We start from the raw sequence: 23138 nt of genomic DNA, 5'->3' as shown, positions 1-23138 counted from the left end.
AATAGTGCTGAGCAGAGTGTAGGTGCTCAATAAGTATTTGTCACATTAATGAACCCTGTGGGATAAGCGTTGTCTTGATCTCTGGGTGATAAAAATGTCACCCAGAGAGGTTTATTCACTCACCCAAAGTCACACATTTGGAAGAGTCGGGATTCAAACTCAAGCCTTCTGGTCCTCAGGTTGAGGTTTAGTCTACTACATCACAAAAGCTTTATTGAAATTAAAAATGTTATCCTTAGAATCTTTATGACTTATTTGAAATGCATCTCCCCCAAATAGTATAGTTTTATACCTTACCAAGCCAGAGCTGGAACGTTCCCTGGGAGGTTTGGGGTCTTAGCCTGTCCTGGAGCAGAAGGAAGTCCTCACAGGCACAGGGACAGGCAGCCTCCATGCACACCCCACCGGAGCCCAAGGCTGGACTCCCCTGGGGCCTGACCTTCCATGAGTGAGCTGGATGCTGTTCACACCTGGGCCAGATGAGTATGCCGCTATAGACAGACCGGGAAGGCACAGCACTCTGGTGGATTGTAACTCTGATGGTCACCCCTCCTCTCCTCTCCCCGAAAAAAGAAAAAAGAAAACTTGGATTTGACTTTTTTTTCTCCTTTTCACTCAAACACATCTCTTTCACCCAGTAGGGCCTGCTGTTTGTCTTAGAATTGATCATCCTGTGGATTTGACTCCTGATGAATCTCTTGGTGCCTGATCTTAACTCTCACCTCTAGTTCTCAAGGCCAGCAGGCTCACGTCACTCGTCATTTTAGTTCCTGAGGGTCTGCTTGTGCCTGCATCTTTTCTAGCCCACCCTAGTGCCATTTACCTGCTTTTCTCTGTCTCTCTCTTTCTCTCACACATATACATGATTTTAACTTTTTTTTGGTGAAAATGTACATACTTTGATTTTTTTATTGAAGGAAATATGCTTTGATGCACCCGCAGACCTTCTCTAGCCTCTCTGTACTGTAAGACTATGTGACTTCATATTTAGTATCTACAAACAAATTTTCCAGTTTTTACAGTTTTTAGCCAAAGGGAGTTACATTGTAGGACTTTTGTATAAAGCTTGTCTTTCCCCTTATTATAACTTTCTCTCTCTCTCTTTTTTTTTGGTAAATAATAAAACGTGATTCTTAAGAAAAAGTAGTATAGAATATAGGTTTTCTAATATCCTTTCCTAGTGCATGTCTGGTTATATGAGGATGACTGGATTTTGGAAATAAGTTCAAGGTCACTCAAAGTTCATATCGCTAACTGAAGTGAGCCAGTCATCAGCTGTGGTATTGCCAGTCTGGGTCTGAAATAGAATGTAGTGTTAGGGGTAGCAGAATGGCTCTCCTGTCTCCTCCACTAGACTACAGGCTTCTTGTTGGGGGGACCCATCTTAGTCATCCTTTTATTTCTAGGCCTGCTACACAGTGGGTATTTAATGGGAGTTTGAATGAATGGATGGGTGGATGGATGACTAATAGCTTTATGGTGAGCCTTATTCTGAAAAATAACCTTGTATAGAATTTAGAAAAATGATTATATGTGTGGCCACTCTAAAGGTACATATTAGCATTCTGTTCTGTTCAAGGAGGCCCCTGGCGGTATGGTCATGGCTTATATGTTTGAGTGGAAAAGTGTTCGTTGCACAGTCGTTCCCGACTCTTTGCGACCCCATGGACTGCAGCCCACCAGGCTCCTCTGTCAATGAGATTTTCCAGGCAAGGATACTGGAGTGGGTTGCCATTTCCTTAAATTCTTGTCTTATGTTTTCTTTGGGGAAGGGGGTGATGAAGTATAAAAGGATAGCTTTATTGCTTTGCTAGGCAAAGGGAGACACACCAGGCTTCTGCTTCAAAAAACTATGTGTCTCAACCCCAGAGAACTTGATGAGGGTTTTTATAATGATGGATCAAAGGTGTGGTTCTTATGTTTTCTTATAGTCACTAAAGTGTAATTGCTCTAAAATCTTAAAAATGTATAGAGTGAAAAGTAGAAAATTCATGTCGTAGTACACTGGCATTGAGGAGGACTTGGGGACTTTTGGGGGGATTGTACCTAACTACTGTGTTATCAGGGAAGTTAGTTTCAATGCTTGAATTTTCTCATCTATGAGATGAAGGGATTAGACAACATCTTGAAGACTAACCCTGTGTAGTCTATTATTCTATGAAATGATGACTTCCAACCACTTCTGCTTTGATACTGTAAGCTGTTTATACCTTGTCTCTCTCCCCAACCCCACCCCCAGTTTGAATCTTTCCTTCTTAACTAGCTTTTAGGCCTCTCCTCCATCATGGCATCCCCAGGGGCATGGTGAGCTGTGTATGTGTATTTCATCTCACTTTGAACTAAGTGTTAATCACCCTGAGACTGCCTTGGTTTTTTCAACAGCTCATCAGGACTTTATCTCTTCTGTGAACCTGCTTCTTGTTTGAAATAGTGGTATTCAGGTTTCCAAAAAGTCAATCCGAATTTTGGGGGCAGCTTTTGAAGCCTTACTCAAAAGGTTTCTCTGTTTCTGGTGGGGATTCCCAGTGTGGAGTGGCCCGGCTGGCAGCACAACGCTCCTTCAGAAACTAATGCCTGTCTCTTTCTCCATTCATCCCCTATTCTTTTAGATTTTAAAGATAGTATGGCAGACAGAATATTGGCCCACCAAGGATCTGTGCCTCGAAATCCTTGAAACGTGTGAACTACGTTATGTTGCATGGAAAAAAAGACTTTGCTTAGGGCACCCATGTATGCAGGGATGAGGGGTGCTCAAACATTATCAAATATGGTTTAGAAAAGCCTATAAGACTCTTCTTAAAAAAGAATACAAGATATATATGGAAAAGGTTGTTTGATGCATAGTTTGGGATAACTAGAAGAACCCTAAAGGAACCCTCTTCCTTGGTGAGGCTTAGGGTTCAATGAACAGAGTTTGCAAGTTTGAGTCTGAGCTGAATTGCTGGAAACTAAGTAGGGAATCTGAGAGCCCCACTGATGGTCCCGGTTAACCTCCCCTGAAACAGCACTTGCCTGCCTCCTACAAGAATGCTGAGATACTGTTTAAAGGCTGTCAATTTGAAGGGCACAAAATTAGCAGTCCATTTGGAAGGCTGTGACACTCAGTCTGATAGTGAAAGTATAACAAAAAAGGTAGAACTAAATCAGTAGGTCAACTTAAAGTAGGGAAGAAGTTCTCCCCAAAGACAATAAGGAAGGCTCAGTGGGGGATTTTTTTTTTTCTAAACTTGGTCCTGAAGGAAACGAAAGTATTATTTTAGTATAGGGGGCTCATAAACTGTGGCCTGCTAGCTGGTTATTTTTATGAATAAAACTATGTTGGAACACAGCCACACCCCCTCATTTGAATGTTGTTTATGGCTGCTTTCATACTGTAGTGGTGGTTGAACGGTTTCCACAAAGCCTATGTGATCTACAGACTGAAAACATTTAGTATTTGCCAACCCCTGTCCTCCTTTCCTCCGCAGCAGGTGTTTGGTCAGCAGACAAAATGAATCAGCGGTTTCAGAGATGGTTCTCAGTCTGTTGAGGGAATTAACATGAAGATGTTGATGGACTGATGAAATGAGCTTCTCAGTGTCTCAGAAGGGCTCCTAAAAGTTGGAGTATCTTCTTAATTCAGTCATGTAGCAAAAAATTATTGATGCTCCTCTATGTGTGAATCAGTAGGCTAAGGGTTGGTTATAAAAAAGTTTCTGAGTGTTTTTGTTTTGGTTCTAATTGTTAAGCATTGGTAATCCATGGATATAGGGTAATTCTGTGTCAACCAGAATACTTCATTATTCAGAAAACTGGTCCTTGATCCAGCTAAATGTTGTGCACTTAGTTAGATATCGACAAGAGCTATACTAGAAATTTTAATTAACCTTTCAAACTCCCTTTCGATTTCTTCAAGATAATTTAGAGAGCATGGAGAGTCTACTGGGTTCACCCAAAGTAAGAAGTAGTTTAAAGGTGACCCAGAAAGGTGAGCTGGGTCAGGAATGATTCATTGGAGATGGCTTTGTTGTCTTGACTTTCTGGTGGGAAAGAATTTCTGTGGTTATTTTTAGATTTTCTGTTCTCATTTATCAGTCAACTTTGGCAACATTGATTTACCTAACAGACCCAATTTGTAAATAGTGAAATAAGTCCACAGGAATATTTAGAAACTACTGTCTGCATATACAGCAGGTTGAGAGACGGCAAATTATTAGTAACTCGTTCACCATCCTAAAGCTTCTCATTTAAGAGTTTATAATGAGCTTCCTTTTTATAGACTGTTGACTGGTTGACTTTGGTACGGGCTGGCACAGGTAAATGGAGGGAGGGAGTGAGTGCTACCTGGAAGCAAGTTCAAATGTAAGAGGACCCCCACTGGACTTGGCTTTGAGACTGTCTGCAACCTCTTTGCCTGTCTTCTCAGGTAGCAGAATACAGAATTTTTCCAACAAAGACAGGATTTGTGTCTCTTAGGAGACCAGTCCTTCTCTGCTGGCTACATCAGAAAATACAAGACAGATGTGATTGATGGTGAGGGATTGGTGACATTTCCATGAACTTGGGACTTAATGAAGCCCTTTATCTCTTATCCCCAACGTAGTTTTTTTTTTTTTTTCACTTCATCTCCCCAGAATGTATTTGGTTTTAATTTCCTTTGAATGGTAAAGAATAAGTTAATAGATTTTTAAGAATCAACTCAAAAAACCCCAACGTCTTAAAAATCTTTTGTGTTTCCTGCCCCTCCCCAGACTTTAATAGCCCCTGGAGTGGGTGTGGAGGTGGCAGGAGTCTTTTGTACTTTCTAAACCTGCTGTTTGCAGAAGTGGCTGTTATGACTGCCACAACATAATTGCTCTTAAAATGCCTCAATAATGAGAAAAAAAAAATCTATTTTTATTTCATAATCTTGATGCTCCTTGGCTTCCATTTTTTCAGGCCACTTTTGTAACTTCTGAAAATTAGCCTGACAAATATGGTTTCCCAGCTTGATCAGAGAGCAGCTCTTTGTCATGGGGGTTGGCTGTGTGAGTGGAGGGGAGCTGGGGAGAGATGAGGGTGGAGGGGTGAGCTGTGAGAAGGGCGGAGGGACTTGATTCCTAGGTGGCAGCTGTTTCTGCCTTCACTTGACCACTTTAAAACATAAAGGCAGAAAGTGTACCTTCTCACACTCCCCTGGGACTGCCTCTGTTTCTCCAGGCTTGGTTGAGAAAGAAAGGAAACATTTCAAATTCTCTGACTGTTCTTGGTGCCCAGAACTGGTTGTTGGGACGGCCAGTTTGGATCTTGAGCCACCTTCATATTGAGTTTTCCGTGTTTTTATAAGCCCTGCTTCTAAGAGGATGTGCTTGGGCTGAGGCTGGATGGACAGAAACTTATCAGCTTTGAGAGAGAGGTTTTCTCCTGGGGTGAAGGTGCACTAGGCAGGTTCTTCTGATTCTCAGATTCTTCAGTTTGACTCTTCGTGGATTCAGCCTCCAGACAAAGCCAGCTCTGTATTTGCCTTGGACAGTTCACTCACCCCTCACTAGACCCTTGGTGTTGATCTGACTTGGGATGCCCTGGAAGCAGGGACTCCATCTACTAACTTCCCTGGTGGCTCAGCTGGTAAAGAACCCGCCTGCCAGTGCAGGAAACTCAAGAGACCTGAGTTGGATCCCTGGGTCATGAAGATCTTCTGGAAAGGGAAATGCAACCCACTCCAGGATTCTTGCCTGGAAAGTTCTATGGACAGAGGAGCATGGCAAGCTACAGTTCATGGGGTCCCAAAGAGTCGGACACAACTGAGCGCATATGCACAATCCACCATCAAAGATGGAGGTGCTGGGGACAGGTAATTGAATGGTGGTTCCTGGGCATAACAGCCCCTAACAACTAGGTGCAAACAGAGACCTACCTCAGCTCTTTTCCTAGATGAGAGGCCTCAAGGCACCCAGCCTGCAAACCCCAACTCCCAGTCTCTGGTCAGAATGCGGATGTATTTGTTTGCTTTAAGATAGACATTCTTCACCCAGAGGGACAAAGAATTGCTTGGGGGTGGGGTGGGGCATTCAAAACAAGTTCATTTTATCTCAGTACAGGCAAAAAGCCCCAAACCACCAAGTAATGAAATTATTCCTTTACTTGTAGGGAGGAACAAGAGAAAGGATTCATTTGTGCTCTACCAGACAATTCCTACCCTCCTGTTGGCTGCAAACTAACTTGGATTTGTTCATGTTATCCTGATCACCGAAATATCGTCAGGCCTTTAGTTTTCTTTTAAATGCTTTAGCTCATTTCAAAATGTTTTTAGGTACAGTCCACCTCCCAACCCTGTCCCGGAATTGTAGAGGATCAATTCCAGGACCTCCCATGGATACCAAAATTTGAGGATGCTCAAGCCTCTTATCTAACATGATATAGAATTTGCATATTACCTACACCCATCCTTCTATATATTTTAAATTATCTCTAGAAATCTCTAGATTATTTATAATACCTAATACAGGGTAAGGCTTCCTTGGTGGCTCAGTGGTAAAGAATTTGCCTGCCGTTGCAGAAGACACAGGTTCTATCCCTGGGTCAGGAAGATCCCCTGGAACAGGAAATGGCAACCCACTCCAGTATTCTTGTCTGGGAAATCCCATGGACAGAGGAGCCTGGTGGTCTATAGTCCATGGGGTCACAAATTGCTGGACAAGACTTGGCAACTCAACAACAACAACAATACTAGGTAAATAGTTGTAAGTACATGTAAATGCTATGTCTCACTTTATGGAACTTTTGTAGAATTTTTTTTCTTTTTTCTGAATACTTTTGATCCGTGATTGGTTGATTCCACAATGTGGAACCTGTGGCTCCAGAGGGCCAACTGTATTTGGAGGAGACAGCCTAGTAAAAACCTTGTCATCTTTCCCTGGCAATGTGTGAGTTGTCCCTTCTTGCAGGGTGAAAGGTGTCATTAAAATTAAGTCAACTTGCAGGATGCTGTGTGGTTTAGAATGTCAGTTTTTCATGGTGTGGCTGCTGAAAAGTTTATTGCCTTGTGCCAAAAAAAGTCATTGTGATTTCATTTTTGAAAGTTGAATTTAAAACTCAGAATACACTTTCTTTATAATTATGCTTCTTATTTGGCAACATATGGTGAAAATTTATACGGCCTATCAATGTAAAAGAACAGAGCTGAGGCTCTAGGCTTTTATGGTGATTACATCTACCTGTATGGGGGCTTTATGTGCTTACAATTTGAATCATTTATAGATGCACACTCAACAGAGTTCTTGCATAACTAGTACTGTGAGTTTTTTTTGCTGACTAAATGATAGGCAAAGCAATTTTCCACAAATGTCTCCCAGTAGGCTGTCATCATAGAAGCCTTGTAATATTGTTTTTAACCTTCGCACTGGCAGCTATCCAGAAATTATTGCATTGATACCAAACTGCCTTGCACCAGGCAGTTGCCCTTTTCTCCATGGGAACCCCTGAACGCTCAAGTAGGTGCCTGCTTCCCCTCTCGAGTCCCCTTGTTTTTTATTTCAGAGAGATCTTTTACCTGTACTTGTTCAGCTGTAGGTAGCCGGGCACACGGAAGTTTAAAAATATGGCAAAACAATTCTCTGGATTGTGTTACTATGCCTTTAATGCATTCAATTAACATTCAGGGCTTTGTCACCAAATAAATGACGCACATCGGTGGCACAAAGGGAATGAAGGGAAAGGCTTTGTGGGTTTTTTTTTTCCCCCCTTAGACAGAGTCAGATCAGACTTCCTTTTTTCTTCCTTCTCTCCCAGCTCTTTGCTTTCAGCTTTCTTTCAGAACCTCTCGTAAATGGCTTTTGGGAATTGGCAGATCCTGATTCTGTGTTTGGGGGAAGGATTTTTGAGACTTCTTTGGAAGGACTGAATGAGACATACATTCTGCAGTTTTCCTGCATAGGAGGTGGAGCAGAGGGTGGGATCCAGGTGGCAGTCTTCAGGTCTCTGCAGGAAAGGAGCCCCCAGTGGGAGGAAATGATAGCTCCCCATCCCAACTTCCTGTCTGGGAGCCCTGGCTCCAGTGGACCTGACCTCCTGGGAGCCCACTGCTCTTGAACCTCAGTAAGTGGGGTGCAGCGCTCAGCTCTTCTGTCTAGGTTGAGAGAAGTACAATCTGGGGATGATTCGGTTCTAGAAGTTTGATTTCAAACACCCGTGAAGTTTTGGGTACACCCATTGTGTGTCGTGGTGGGTGCTGGGAACCTCACAGAGAATAAACGATTCTGATTTATTCGATGGGAGCCAGCTGTTGTGTTTGCATGCTGTATCAGCTCTGGGCCTGACTTTTGACTGCTCCCCTCAGCTGCATCCCAATTATAAAATGTGAGCCCTCCCCAGCTCTGGTTTCTCTGCCTGCCTTGCCTGGGGGCTCTCATCAGGTTTGAAATGCCTCCACGAGGGGTATTTGTCTCCTTCTAGAATGGCACCCCACTCCAGTACTCTTGCCTGGAAAATCCCATGGATGGAGGAGCCTGGTGGGCTGCAGTCCATGGGATCGCTAAGAGTCGGACAAGACTCAGCGACTTCACTTTCACTTTTCACTTTCCTGCATTGGAGAAGGCAATGGCAACCCACTCCAGTGTTCTTGCCTGGAGAATCCCAGGGACGGGGGAGCCTCATGGGCTGCCGTCTATGGGGTCGCACAGAGTTGGACACAACTGAGGCGACTTAGCAGCAGCAGCAGAAAGCCTATGCCCACCTTCACCTTCTTCAGGAAAAGAGTTCTTTCAAAAAAAAACAACCCCCCCCCAAAAAAAACCCTCTAGCCTAATACATTTGCCTTGACCGTCTAAAATGATGAGTGCTATAAGTGGAGAAATGGATAACTATTATATATCCCTGGTTTTCAAAGAAAATTCTGTCTTTGGCTTGGAAAGAAAGCATTGTACTGGATAAAATTGGAACTGTAAACTGTAATAGAAAATCAAACTCAAAGCGTTGAATATAATTGGGGAAGTCAATGGTTTTCAATCTACTTTCTTTATTTCTCTTGCCTAAGAGATGTTTCACTCAAGAAGTATCCATGAACAGCTATATGACTGAATTTCAGAACCTGTTTATGTACTAATTCTGCTGCACCTGATACTTGAAGGGAATAAAACTTAAGATGGTTAATGTATCTAGTTGCAGATATAAATGTTGCCCCAAAGAGTAAAACAGACGGGGTATATACGGAGTAGGGGTGGGAGCGTGTGGCAGCAGGACAGAGGGACGATGCATTCCGAGGCAGAGCGGAAGGTGAATGTGTAGATGAACACAGCAGTGCTAGTCCTTCGGTAACAAGATATGTTGGTCAAGAATGGTCCTTGGAGGAAATGTTTCTTGAGCTGGGACTTGGAGGAACAGAAGTATTGTGTGCCGGTTGCCCCCCGAGACCCTCCGCCTCAAGCACTTGCCCTCTTTGGGGGGAAGGACGTTTATTCCACCTTTAAATCAGGGAAGAGGCAGAACCACATCTCTCCCTGCAGGTGGATTCATTAACTGGCCCAGGGAGCATGTTTTGGTGCATTAAAAATGCCCAATTGCCTGCCCATCTATCTTTTCCTTATAATTCTAGTAATATACATGTTACTTGTTCAATCATGTCCAATTCTGTGTGACCCCTTGGACTGTAGCCCATCAGGCTCCTCTGTCCATGGGGATTCTCCAGGGAAGAATACTGGAGTGGGTGGCCATGCCCTCCTTCAGGGGATCTCCCCGACCCAGGGATGGAACCCACGTCTCTCGCATTGCAGGTGGATTCTTTGCTGTGTGAGCCACCAGGGAAGCCGTATTTAATGCCTCTGAACTGTACACACATAAGTGGTTACAATGGTCAATTTTATGTTAGGTGTGCCTAACGTTTTAACCATTTTTGTGTGTACAATTCAGAGGGGTTAAATACATTCACACTGCTGTGTAGCCATCGCCACTGGGCATCTCTAGCACTTTTTCACGTTCCCAGATTGAAACCCTGTATCCCTTATACAATAGCTCCTCTTTCTCCCCTACCCTCGCCCCTGAGAGCCTGCCTTCTGCTTTCTGTCTCCGTGAATTTGACAATTCTAGACACCTCATATAAGAGAAGTCATACCACATTTGTCATTTCGTGCCTGGCTTACTTCATTGTTGTCTACTTTTTTGGAGACTGGTTTATCATAACCAAGAGTCTATGTAACAGGTATTTGTTCTTCTCAACCTCGGCTCCTATGGGCATATTTTCATGTGACTAGATCCCTCCCTCTGCAGATTTTTTGGCTTAAGTGGTGTTGCCTCAAAAGGGGCCCCACACCCCAACCGTCCTAAGAGGTTCTGTTTCCCCATCTTGGTCTCTGAATTCTCCTTGTTGCCCTGTGCTGTGTGCTAGGGCTTCCCAGGTGGTGCTAGTGGTAAAGAACCCGCCCACCAATGCAGGAGACATAAGAAATGCGGGTTCGATCCCTGGGTCGGGAAGATCCCCTGAAGGAGGGCATGGCAACCCACTCCAGTATTCTTGCCTGGAGAATCTCATGGACAGAGAAGCCTGGTGGGCTACAGTCCATAGGGTTGCAAAGAGCATCCTATCTTTGTTTTTTTTTAATTAATTTATTTATTTTAATTGGAGGCTAATTACTTTACAATATTGTGGTGGTCTTTGCCATACATTGACATGAATGAGCCATAGGTGTACATGTGTCCCCCATCCTGAACCCCCTCCCACCTCTCGCCTTATCCCATCCTTCTGGGTTGTCCCAGTGCACTGAAGAGCATCCTATCTTAAGATCCCTTCCCCCTCTTGGCCCCTGTATTCTGCTTATTGCTCTAATTTTTCCTGTCTGCCTGAATTATGTATAGGTTTATGGTTTCCTCCTCATTGTCTGATGGCTCCACCAGCTTACAAGATCTGAGAGGGCTGGGGCGTCTAGGCATCTAGATGTCTATCTGGAGCATGACCTAGTGCTCACTTATCACATGATAAGTGCTCAGTAAACATTGTAGTGTAGGGTAGTGGACGGAGGGTGAAGGAAGGCGTCTGGCTCTAGCCTTGGCTGTGAACCCTCATGAGGTCATACATGTGTCTGTGTTTTGAGCGCTTCAGAGATAAATGCTAACTCTTCTCATTAGAGTCTGCCCAACCTTTACAAAGGAGTTTCCAGCACAAGCACTTGGATTTCAGACTGCTCCTTTTCCTGGTGCAACAAGATTGTGAACGGCTTTGCTCTATCCCTTCCATGGGTATGTACTCGGAGAAGGTTAATACCCACCTAAATAAAACACAATTAAAAGCTAAAACATTTCTTCTACAGAAAAGTCAATCCCCACCTTCCTGTGCCTGATAAAATGATAAAATGCCTTATGGCTGAGCTGCTTCACTGGATTATTCAAGCCGCTAACTCTTAGATTATTATGCTAATTAGACTTTATTAATATTAAAAATAAGATAGCAGTTTTCAGGCCTGGAGAATTCGAATATAACTCTTTGAAGAAGGCTAGGAAGTGTCCGAGGGGCCTCACTGAGCACCTAGTCCAACTGAGTCACTGTGTGAAGGAGATACTGCAGGAGGTGACTTCCGGGGACACCCAGAGTTCTCCAGAAATGCTGGCCGAGCAAACACTGGAACAGGGTTCTGAGAAAACAGTGTGTGAATACTAAACACTCACAGAGTATTTGCATTCAGGAAGAGTGAAATCTTTTTCTACAATTCTTGGTACTTTTTAAAACAAATATAAGTATTGCCCTCATTGTTTTTTACACCTCACTGCCCTGAAAACCTCATCTTCACTGACATGCAGTGCTTTAAATAGCAGTCATCTGAAGGCATCTGTGAAAATCCTCAAGGTACCTGTACATTGAGTTCTCACGTTCGAGTTCCCAGGAACATTACTGGTTCTTGAGAAAAGTGCAGAGATGTGACCCCGTGTGCACAGGTCATCTCTAGTTTGGGGGAGTAACAGCTTGAAGGGACATTAGCTTGAGCCTGGCTGGTGAGTGGAAAAACCATTTGATGTTTGCTTAAAGCTCACATGGACTTGAGACATGAACTGCGGTTAATATTGTTCTGTTTCTTTGAGGAAAAAAGTCATATTCCTTATAAATACCATACTTTCATTTGCTGGGAAAATCTCATTTCTTTTATGTTCTGTTCACCTGAAATGCAAATAGGAGTTTGCTGGCGATTAATTAAGCGGATGATAGATGGCACTTAAAATGAACATTCAGCATTTCCCCCCATCTGTATACAGAGTACAGAGATAATTGGATGGGAAACAATATGGCATTTAAGTGTAAGTTTTTTTAAAAGAGCCTTTCCCCTTTGACTTATGCAGATAAAGAGTCTGGCCTTTCAGAATTGTGTAGTGTCACTGGCATATGTGTGAACCAATCAGTTGGGCCACATGCCCTCATTCTGTAAGTGTCCCGCTCACTTGGCTGTTGGCAAGACCTTGCTTAGTGGCGCATCAGTAATTAGGAACTGCCACCACCTCTGCGGGAAGTAATGTGGCTTCTTTTCCTCTTGTCATTTGGTTCCTCGGAGGAGGTATGGGGGAGTTACATTTCATCACTGGTAAAATGCAAACCTATTTGGAAATGACAAGGTGGTCCGGAACTGTTTTAACTGCATTTGAACCTTCGGCCGTCTCTCTCTTTCCTGGGGACTGTCACTGGGCTGGTGCTGCTGCCACTCCAGTTAGCACTAGAGGCTTTCTTGGAATCCCGTGCTGGGATCAAACCACAGAATAGGTGCTGCTGGCTGACCCAGTGTCCTAAGGCCCTGAGAAGAAATTCCCTGTGGTACTTTCTCCATCACACCCCCCAAAAAAGAATAAAGTAAAATAAATTTAAGAGGTTCAAAACGGAGTGGCATTGACATTTATACACTACCATGTGTAAAATAGGTAGCTAGTGGGAAGCAGCTGTATAGCACAGGGAGCTCAGCTCGATGCTCTGTGATGACCTAGAGAGGTGGATTGGAGGGGTGGGATGGTGAGGTGGGAAGGAGGCTCAGGAAGAAGGGGATATATGTTTACATACAGCTGATTCACCTCGTTATAGAGAGGAAACTAACACGACATTGTAAGCCAACTATGCGTGCCCAGTCGCATCCAACTCTTTGCGACCCCATGAACTGTAGCCCGCCAGGCTCTTCTGTCCGTGGAATTCTCCAGGCAAGAATACTGGAGTGGGTTGCCATTCCCTTCTCTGAGGGATCTTTCTGACCCAGAGATTGAATCCGAGTCTCCTGCATCTCCTGCATTGGCAGGAAGATTCTTTACCACTAAGCCACCTGGGAAGTCATCCCCAAAATAATGAAGTTCATGAAAAAAAAAAAAAAAGAGGCCCTAAACTGCAGCTTTCCTGACGGTACAGAGTTCGCCTGCCTAGATATCAACTAGGGGAATTTAGTCCTATAGGACATTGTGACAGGTACAATAATACCTATAGTTTAAAAAGTAACGATAACAATGGTTCCCAGCCTTTATTGTCCAGCTAGCATTCGGCAGACTCTGAGAAGAGAATGTGTGTGCAAATAATTCCTTAAGGAAGAACTGCCTGAAAAACTGGGAAGGGAGCAGGGGAGGCAGGACAGAGAAGCGGGAGAAGCCAGGACAGATTTGGATGAAGGCCTTTTGGCATGTGGGCTCCTGGGGAAAGGGGTGTCCCGCCAAATACGCTCTCCACATGGGTCCCCGCTCCAAAGCAAAGAAGCTTCTAGTTCATCGGCCAGGGCTCTGGTTAAACAGCCAAGACCCCAGGGTGTAACTGATGTGGCCAGTTTTCCCTGAGCCTCCTGCTTTGAGAACTCAATCCTGCCGCCTGCCATGGCAGAGAAGAGGCACCGAGGGGGCCTCGTATCTCTGCTGTGACCTCTGAGAAGACGTTTCAATTAGTCCTGGGGCAGCCAGCCAGGGAGCCCGGCTACGGTGCCACCTCCTGTTGGAGGTCAGGGCCTTGTGAGAGAGCAGCCTTCTCTGGTGGCCAAAAGCCACCCCAGCCTGTCTGGCGATTGGTTTGGGGCTGTACCCAGAAGCTGCAGGTCCCTGCCAGGCCCAGTAAAGGAACACGTTGTTCCTCTGGGGAAACGCTGTCACTTATCATTAGCTTGGTGAGTTGAGGGCATATTTGAAAATTAGGGAAGCTGATGGATGCTGGCATGTGGACCTAGAGAGAAGGAGCCCGCCTGCCCTGTCTTCCTCTAAGCTGGGTTATTTCTCATTCTTCTAGTTGCTCAGTTATGTCTGACTCTTTGCGACCAGGTGGACTATATAGTCCATAGAATTCTCCAGGCCAGAATACTGGAGTGGGTAGCCTTTCCAAAACCTCTCCTCTAACAGCCAGTCAGGAGGTCCTGGCAGCCTGTGCTTTTGAGGGGCTCCCCTGGTTGTCTGGGGGCTTTGGAGGGCATCTCATTGCTTGCCTGGCAATATGACAACCTGGTTAATAGAAAGTCAGGAAAGCTTCCCCTCTGGGCCTGTGTTTACAGGATACGGAAATCATAGAATCTGTTACAGGTGTGCATTTCATGAGTAATTGGGCTTAGGCAAAAGCAGGTGACTTTCTTGGAAGGCTTCCTGGTGTGGTGGGCACCACACCTTGTGAAAATGATCCATGCGACCTCAGGAAGCACTTTCTGCAGCCGGTGCCCTGGGATGCTCCCGAGCACTGGCCCAGGCAGTGACGCTCACACCAGTGAACTTCCCAGGGGAGGCAGTGGTGTGACGTGAAGAACATTAGTCTGGTGATCTGGAGATCTGTCCCGGATCCTGATCTTGAAGTCAGAGCATGTCCCTGGGGATGTTGAGATGGAGAAAACACTCTCCCAGCCTTCAGGGATCTCGAGCAGAAACTGGATCTATAGGTGGGCAGTGATGCTCAGATCAGCCCTGATGGGTCACCAAACACAGAGCAGCCTGGCACCAAAATGCCTAGTCAAGGACATCAGCCCTTGTTACCTTTATCTGAATGAGGGACCCAGTGACCATCGAGAAGGAGTAGGTGAATGAGCAAAGGAAGAAACGGGGACAGGGTGAAAAGAAGAGGGAGGACCATGAACTGGACATCTCTTCCCAGCCTGAGGAGCCCTCGGCCTTTCCCAGAGTGGAGAAGGATGGGAAAAGGAAGAACTGCTAGTGTCTTCCTCTTCCTGCTTCTCATGCTTTTACCAGTTTATGGCATATAAGCACCTTGCCCTCCATCCACTGGGTTCAGCCCACTTGGTGCTGAAAGTGGGGGTGAAACAGCATGACCCACCAGTATTCAAATCCAGCCTCTTGATCTTGAGTAAGTTAACCTCTCTAAGCCTGAGATCCTCCATGGAATGGGTATAATAAGGGGCACCTTGTGGGCTGTTGAGACAATTTCATAACATAATGCATTTAAAACCCTTAGTAGACAGTGGCAAGGGATACACACTGCAGGCAATGAGAATGAGCTGTTAGAATGAGGATGGACCAGTTGGGGTGCTCTCTGAATGGTGGGTAACCTCCCAGTGTGAGGTGCTGTTCTTGCCCACTTGGCTTTATCTGATCCGAGGGGATCAATCAGCATTGAACTCCAGTCCCAGGGAGCAAAGCTGCTTCCTTGTCTTTCCAGAATGTACCGATGAGATGGTATTGAAATAGTGAAAGAAAAGAAAATTGATCAACAAATGCCATGCTTGTTCTCTTAGAGGAAAAGAATACATTTTTTTCTCCCTTTAATACTCAAGACTTGGGAAAGTCAGGAAGTAAAGAACAATGAAGAGGGAAAAGTGTGTCCAGACAGATATTTGGGGAGGCCCTTGGACTTCCCTGGTGGCTCAGATGGTAAAGCATCTGCCTATAACACGGGAGACCTGGGTTCGATCCCTGGGTTGGGAAGATCCCCTGGAGAAGGAAATGGCAACCCACTCCAGTGTTCTTGCCTGGAGAATCCCATGGATGGAGGAGCCTGGTGGGCTACAGTCCATGGGGTCACAAAGAGTCGGACATGACTTCACTTTCACTTTCTTTCTTTTGGGTGACCTTGATTCTGATGGATAAATTGCCCTGTGCTGTCATCACAAACTCCTGGGCTACTTTAGGCTGGAAGTGTGGGGGAACCAGGGTCTCAAGATTGTTGTGAAGTGTATTCCTGGTGGGCTCAGCCCTTGGTGAGACTTAAAGGTGGAGGTCATTGCCCAAGTGACTACAGCCATCAGTCCTAGACTTGGCTTGCTGCCTGCTGCGCTCCAAGCCCAAACCTGGAAAGCTCTCACAACCAGCAAAGTGGTAGCGACTAGTCCTTTGCATGTCTTTCCATCTGTGGTGCGTGAGAATGGTATGGGTGGGGTTTTCTAGTGGCCCAGAAGCTGGACAGGAGACAAATGGTGGTTTGTTGGCTCCTGAGTCACTGAGTCACGGAGCTGCTTCTGGATCATCTCCAGTTCAGAAGATGAGGAACAACTTGGTCTGCTGTGATACTGGCCTTAGCATCTAGGGTGTTCCTGAACGTTGGGCAGTGACTGCTGCTGGCCAGAGTCGAGAGCGCTGCAGATCCGCTTACTCAGCAACTTTGGAAGTGCTTTTTAAATTAGGCTTTGACTTCTGGGGCTTGGGGGCAGGGGAGTGATTACAGACAGAATGATGTTCAGTCCAAACTCTGCCACTTAAAACACGTTTGCTTTTTAAGTGAACATATAAGACATGTTCTCTTCCTGTGGTTCCTAAATGAAATTCAGAGCCAGAAAGAAAATTCTTGTGTTATTATTAATATCATTTTGTCAGTTAGTCATCCTCCCTGATTTATGGAAGACAGTTGTCACTACATTGTCAAAGGGGCAGCATCAGGCTTTTTGGTTTATCTAGGTTTATCTAGCTTTGGTATATCTAGGTTTCCCCCCTTCCTTTCTCATCTGTGCCCTCCTTCCCACCCTTGACCCCCACTCACATGTGTTTAGTCTGTGTTCTTGAATATGTGTGTTCATGAATATATGTGTATCCATGAAAAAGATGCTTTTATGTGCCCATTTTTTAAAAAGCACAAATGATATTGCACTTCAGAGCTTGTTCAGTTTCTTATATTTCCACACAAAACTTTTTAAAAGATCAACTCGTGTTTTTAGAGGTAGAAAGAGTTCATAGCTTCTTCTGCAGGAGCATTTTAATAAATTCTTGGAGGGACTTCCTTGGTGGTCCAGTGGTTAAGACCTCGCCTTCCAACGCAGGGGGCTTACAGGTTCGATCCCTGGTCAGGGAGCTAAGCTCTCACCATGCCTCGCGACCGAAAAACTGAAGCATAGAAGCAATATTGTAAAAATTCAATAAATGCACTTTAAAATGGTCCATATCAAAATAGTCTTTAAGAAAATAGTAAATTCTTGGAAAAAGTTGTGCTATTATGGCTATTTTGCAAATAACTAAGCTGAGACTTCGAGCCTAAGAACATATATGAAGGTGAACAGCAGAGCTTCCCAGGTCGTTCTAGTGGTGAAGAACCTGCTTGCCAGTGCAGGAGATGAAAGAGATGTGGGTTCAGTCCCTGAGTTGGGAAGATCCCCTGGAGGAGGGCATGGCAACCCATCCCGGTATTCTTGCGTGGAAAATTCTATGGACAGAGGAGTCTGGTGGGCTACGGTCCATAAGGTCGCAAAGAGTCAAACACGACTAGAACGACTTGGCACACATACACGGCAGAGCCAGGCCTCACCTCTAACTCCCGTTCTGTGCTCTTTCCACCACTGTGTCCGTGACCTCAGTTTTTTAAAACCTCTTGGTGACTTGAGCCTGTTAAAGGGTCTGATCATGGTCATCTTGTTGATTACATCCTTATCAAGCCCTTGGACAGAGCCTGAGCACCCAGGCTTTTGGCCTCTCCCCTCCTGTTCTATTAGTCTCACAAAGGCTGTGCTCACAGACCATTTCTACCCATGTTTTCTGCTCTTTGCTACTCAACAGGAGCTAGCAGAGCCTCCCATACTCTAGTGCAAAGGTAGTCTTCCCAGCATGTGATTATTCTTATGGGCATAAGAATAATAGTGTCTTTGTTTCTAGGTTCTCACAAATGGAGTCCAGTGGGCTTGTTTCAGTTCATTATTAGCATCCACCTCAAGAGCTTCATCAAAATCGGCGCTCTACCAGGAAACACATTACTTATGGATGACAATAGTTGCATGCGATGATTTAGAAGGGAGGAGAAGATCGGGCTTCTGGACCCAAGGCTTTTCCTTATTAGAATTGTGGCTCTGTGAAAGGCTTATAAACACTGTTCAGAAATGGAACAAAGATCTCAGAAGAGGGATGCTTTTTCTAAAGAGACTACAGACACAATTTACAGACAAGTCTAGAAAGAATATTATTTGAAGAGGGTGATGATGGAGCTATGGAAGCTGAGAAGGGATGGAGCTTTTAATTGGAACAAAAAAGAAGCTTCAATCCCAGAATTCAAAACCGAAACAGAGCTTAGAATCCTTAAAAGAAGATAAGAAGGAGGGGAAAAGCAGGTAGAAAGAGGCCAATGTCTGTCTGTTGTTGGGGATAGAAGCTAGAAAGTAAGGATGAGGGACAGGCACACCTCGGAAATACTGCAGGTTTTGTTCCGGACCACCACAATAAAGCAGGTATTGTAATAACGTGAGTCACACAGTTTTTGGTTTTCCAGTGCATATAAAGGTTGTTTACACTATAAACATATATTAACTACAGCCTGCTAGGTGTACAGTAGCATTATATTGCTAAAAAAAGTACATACCTTAATTCAAAATACTTTGTTGCTAAAAACCATCTTCTAACCATCATCTGGGCTTCCCTGGTGGCTCAGTGGTAAAGAATCTCCCTACTAAGCATGAGACTCGGGTTCTCTCCCTTGGTCGGGAAGATCTCCTAGAGAAGGAAACGGCAACCCACTCCAGTATTCTTGTCTGGGAAATCCGATGGACAGACGAGCTTGGCAGACAAAAGAGTTGAACACGACTTACTAACTAAGCAGCAACAATAACCATCATCTGAGCCTTCAGTGAGTCTTAGTGGTCACATCAAAGATCAGTGATCACAGATCATGGTAATAAAAATAATAATAATGGAAAAGTTTGAAATACGGCGAAAATTACCGAACTATGACCCAAACTGAGCAAACGCTGTTGGAAAAAATGGCACCAGTAGTCTTGGTAGACATGAACTGTCAAATTTGCAAAAAATGCAATATCTGTGAAGCACGATAAAGCAAAGTGCAATCAAACCAAACGAGGTCTGCTTGTAATTAGTTTTGTTGGGAGGAAAAGTTAAGAAGTTAGTGACAAAATTTGTAGTGACTGAATATTGGCTGAAAGTTGATACATAACTTTAATTATATCTTTCTGTTATTTGTTACTCTATTGTTACAACCCTTATTATTTAGCAACTGAATAATGAGAGAGAGCATTGATATTGATGAAGACCTTCAAGCCGAAATATTTATCACAGGCCCCAACTTTCTTGGAATATGTGTCAGGGAGCATAGATTCACAAAAGAAAATTTCGTATTTGTGAGGACAGTATAAGTATTTGGCTTTTATTTATGTTCCCACACGCTACACAAATAGGTTTTCTGTCCAGTGTGCTGGAATTTATGCTGCCAAGTCTTATTACAGTATTGTAAATTGAACTACGTATGATTTTTCCTTTGGAAATACCATTATTTTTCCTGCATGTTCACCTCAGCCAAGCACTTTAAAAACCTTTGAGTCAAAAAGGTGTTGTCTGAATTAATTCTGTATTTGTTCAGGAAGAAATACTTGCTGAATGGCGTGGATGGGAATAATGATTATTAGGGAATTGAATTCTTTTGACAAATTGTGGATTAACAGCGTTACAGGAGTCAGGAAATAACATGTCTCCTTTGCAAGGTCATCTTGGTGGGTGACCTCAAGTCTGGGGGACAGTGCATAGGGCCAGCCTCTCTGGGCCAATGACTCCTGAATTCTAGACTCTGCCCCTTGCTCTTCTGTTCCCATAAAACATGTGTCTCTCTAGAGTACCTGCTCACTTCCAAACCCCTGTGACTCTTCAGAGCCTTCAGGACTGGTGAGTTGTCTCCAGCTGCCTCTTGCAGGCAGCCTTTGCTCTATGATGAGCACAGGACACAGTCCAGCCTTCTCTCCCACTGACTCTCCCGCTGTCCCCAACACTCCAGCCGAGCGAGTTTATTCAGGATCCCTCAGCACTTTCTGGGTTCTCTTTCTGAGCCTTTTTCTGCCTGGAGTAGCCTGTTTCCAGCCCTCTCTTTCTGTCTAAATCCCACTCCTTATTCCAGGCCCACACCGTGCCTCTCCATCTCTGACCATTCTCTCAGACCACTGGCCCCAAAGGGCCGGCTGTGTCTTTTGTCTCTGGAGGCCAGTCCTGGTGTCTGCACGAGTGGAGGACCATGTATTGTGATGGCCAAGGGGATGGTTCAAATGCCAGCTCAGCCACCTACCAGCCACGTAACCACAGCTGGCCACTTATCTTCCATGCCTCCGTTTCCTCATCAGCAAGAAGGTGATGAAAGTATTTGCCTCATAGGTTTTGTTTTTTAAAATTTTAAAATGTATTTATTTTTGACTGAAGGATAATCGCTTTACAGAATTGTGTTGGTTTCTACCAAACCTCAGTGTGAATCAGCCATAGGTGTACATATGTCCCCTCCCTCTTGAACCTCCTTTTTACCTCCCTCCCCATTCCATCCCTCTAGGTTGTTACAGAACCCTGGTTTGAGTTCCCTGAGTCATACTGCAAATTCTCATTGGCTATCTATTTTACATGTGGGAATGTCCTCATAGAGTTTTAATGAAGAGTTAATTAGTTACTCTTTATGAACTTAGATCAGTACCTGACATATCCTGGGCTTAATATGTTAAATAGAGTCCTGAGAGTATAGCCATTTGATACTGAGGGCCTAGTTGGTTAGGTTGGGGTTGCAGTTGGTCTTCTCATCTGGACCATCATCATCTTCTTGGGGGCCAGCCAACCCCATGCTTCTGTGTAGCTCCCTCTCCATCTAACACTGTATAACACATCAGCATGGTTGAGGACGGAAACAGATGAGAGCTGGGAAGAGCTTTGGCTCTTGGAAACAGAGGTGGTCCCCCTGTATACAGAGTGCTCCAGTGCATACGAGGGCTTCAAAGGATGGACTTGAAACTCCTCTTAGTGACCCCGAGGATGACCCCTTGGGGGAAGGGCCCTAGAAGAGCACAGGGGAGAAGGGGGAAGGCACAGGGCGATGCTTCTCTATTTGTGCACCTCTGTTCCTTTTGGGACAGTGTTTTTGGGTTCCACTCAAGGCTGCCTTGGTTTGAGTATATTTACTGACTAGCCAACAAAGGTCCATATAGTTAAAGCCATGGTTTTTCTGGTAGTCATGTACAGATGAGAGAGTTGAACCATAAAGAAGGCTGAACACCAAAGAGATGATGCTTTCAAACTGTGGTGCTAGAGATGACTCTTGAGTCCCTTGGGCTGCAAGGAAATCAAACCAGTCAATCCTAACGGAAATCAGTCCTAAATATTCATTGGAAGGACTGATGCTAAAGCTGAAGCTCCAATACTTTGGCCGCCTGATGCAAAGAGCTGACTCACTGGAAAAGACCCTGATGCTGGGAAAGATTGAGGGCAGGAAGAGAAGGGGACAAAAGAAGATGAGATGATTGGATAGCATCATCAACACAATGAACATGAATTTGAGCAGACTCTGGGACATAGTGAAGGACAGGGAAGCCTGGCATGCTACAGTCCATGGGGTTGCAGAGTTGGTCACTGCTTAGCAACTGAACACCATCAACTGACTTCAGCAAAGACGTACACCATGAAGGACCTCGATCAGATCACAGACGGTAATTAACCCCAGCCCTCTTCTGGGTGTCCAGTGCCCATGGTTTCTCCCTCTTTTAGAACTTGGTGCAGTTACTCATCGGTTATGGATGTGTCTCCTGCACCCAATTTTGAAACCTTTTGGATTGCTTCTCCAAACTGCTAAATGACATTCATGAAGCGGTGAAGTTGTTGAGTGCATTCCTGCATGGGAACTCACAGAACAGTGTAAATCTGCCCATCTTAAGAAGCCTGACATCTGACTAAATGACAATTAAATAATAATAAATCAAGAAGTAGTTAATTAACAATACATTCTGTGTGAGTTTTGGTGGGGGAGAGAGAGCCCCTATCCCACCACACACACACCTTGTGGGCTGGAGTGCTCCAGGGGAGGGTGCTGTGAAGATCTGTGTGTTTATAATTCAGCTTTATTTGAAAACGTCGCAATTTACCAGTTGGGAATAAGCCAAGCCCTGACAAAATCTATATGCAGTTCAAGGAACACTGCAGGCAGAACTGTCCCTGCTTTTGAAAGTGTGCATTTTATAAGTCTAATGTGCATACTTTATTGTAAGAAGTGCCAAAGTGCAGATTTTGAGAATGTAGTTGTAGCAGTAGGACCTGTTGTTAGTGGATATGGCGGAATGGGCTTAGACTGGGGTCTCATGGCTGCTCTGATCCTAGGCTCCTTGGTGGAGACTGTTTCGTGGTAGCTCAAGAATTGGAAGGACTGATCCTGAAGCTACAGCTCAAGCTCCAATACTTTGGCTACCTAATGCGAAAAGCCAGACTCACTGGAAAAGACCCAGACACTGGGAAAGATTGAGGGTGGGAGGAAAAGGGGAAGACAGAGGATGAGATGGTTAGATAGCATTATCGACTCAATGGAAATGAGTTTGAGCAAACTCCAGGAGATAGTGAAGGACAGGCAAGCCTGGTGTGCTGCAGTCTATGGGGTCACAAAGAGTTGGACATGACTTAGTGACTGAACAACAAAAACAGGAGTTGGGACATTTGGCTTTGTCCTCAATGCTCCCAAATACACAGGTGTGTGTACTTACTTGTCAAGAGGAATAAATAGGAGGAGGTGAGTAGAGGTGTTTAATATTTATAGTGAAATGATGCAGATGTTCAGGAAGCAGTTTTATTGCTCCTTGTCCGTGTGATACATTTTCCAGGGTAAAGTACCATCTCGGTGGTGCCTCATGTTCCTGTGGAGATTGGGAGTGAATGCTTGCTCCCTCTTTTTTTCCCCCCGCTTTCCTGCATAGTCTCATCTGCCCTCCTGGTTGCAATCACCCACCTGTATTCTGATACCTGCCAACTGGCCCAGGCCTTCCTCCCAAGCTCCAGATCCTCATTTCTGATGCTTCTCCCTCAGCCTTCTCTGCCTCATCCGT

At 44.7% G+C, this 23138-nt stretch overlaps 1 protein-coding gene across 4 annotated transcripts in view; it reads left to right on the top strand.

Moving 5' to 3' along the window:
• Positions 1-23138, top strand: part of GFRA1 (GDNF family receptor alpha 1) — a 230996-nt gene that overhangs the window by 82552 nt on the left and 125306 nt on the right. The window contains exon 1 of one of the 4 annotated variants that reach the window (XM_061403587.1): positions 6518-6691. The exons of the other annotated variants lie outside the window; for them this stretch is intronic. Within the exon in view, the coding sequence (XP_061259571.1) occupies positions 6604-6691 (88 nt within the window). The 5' untranslated portion in view covers positions 6518-6603. Of the gene's footprint in view, positions 1-6517; positions 6692-23138 lie in introns of those variants that run through there. 4 annotated transcript variants of the gene reach the window in all.

This window comes from Bos javanicus, chromosome 26 (genome assembly GCF_032452875.1).
Source record: "Bos javanicus breed banteng chromosome 26, ARS-OSU_banteng_1.0, whole genome shotgun sequence".
NCBI classification, from domain to species: Eukaryota; Metazoa; Chordata; class Mammalia; order Artiodactyla; family Bovidae; genus Bos; species Bos javanicus.
Note: the sequence above shows the minus strand (reverse complement) of the source record. Positions and strands in the feature narration are given on the sequence as shown.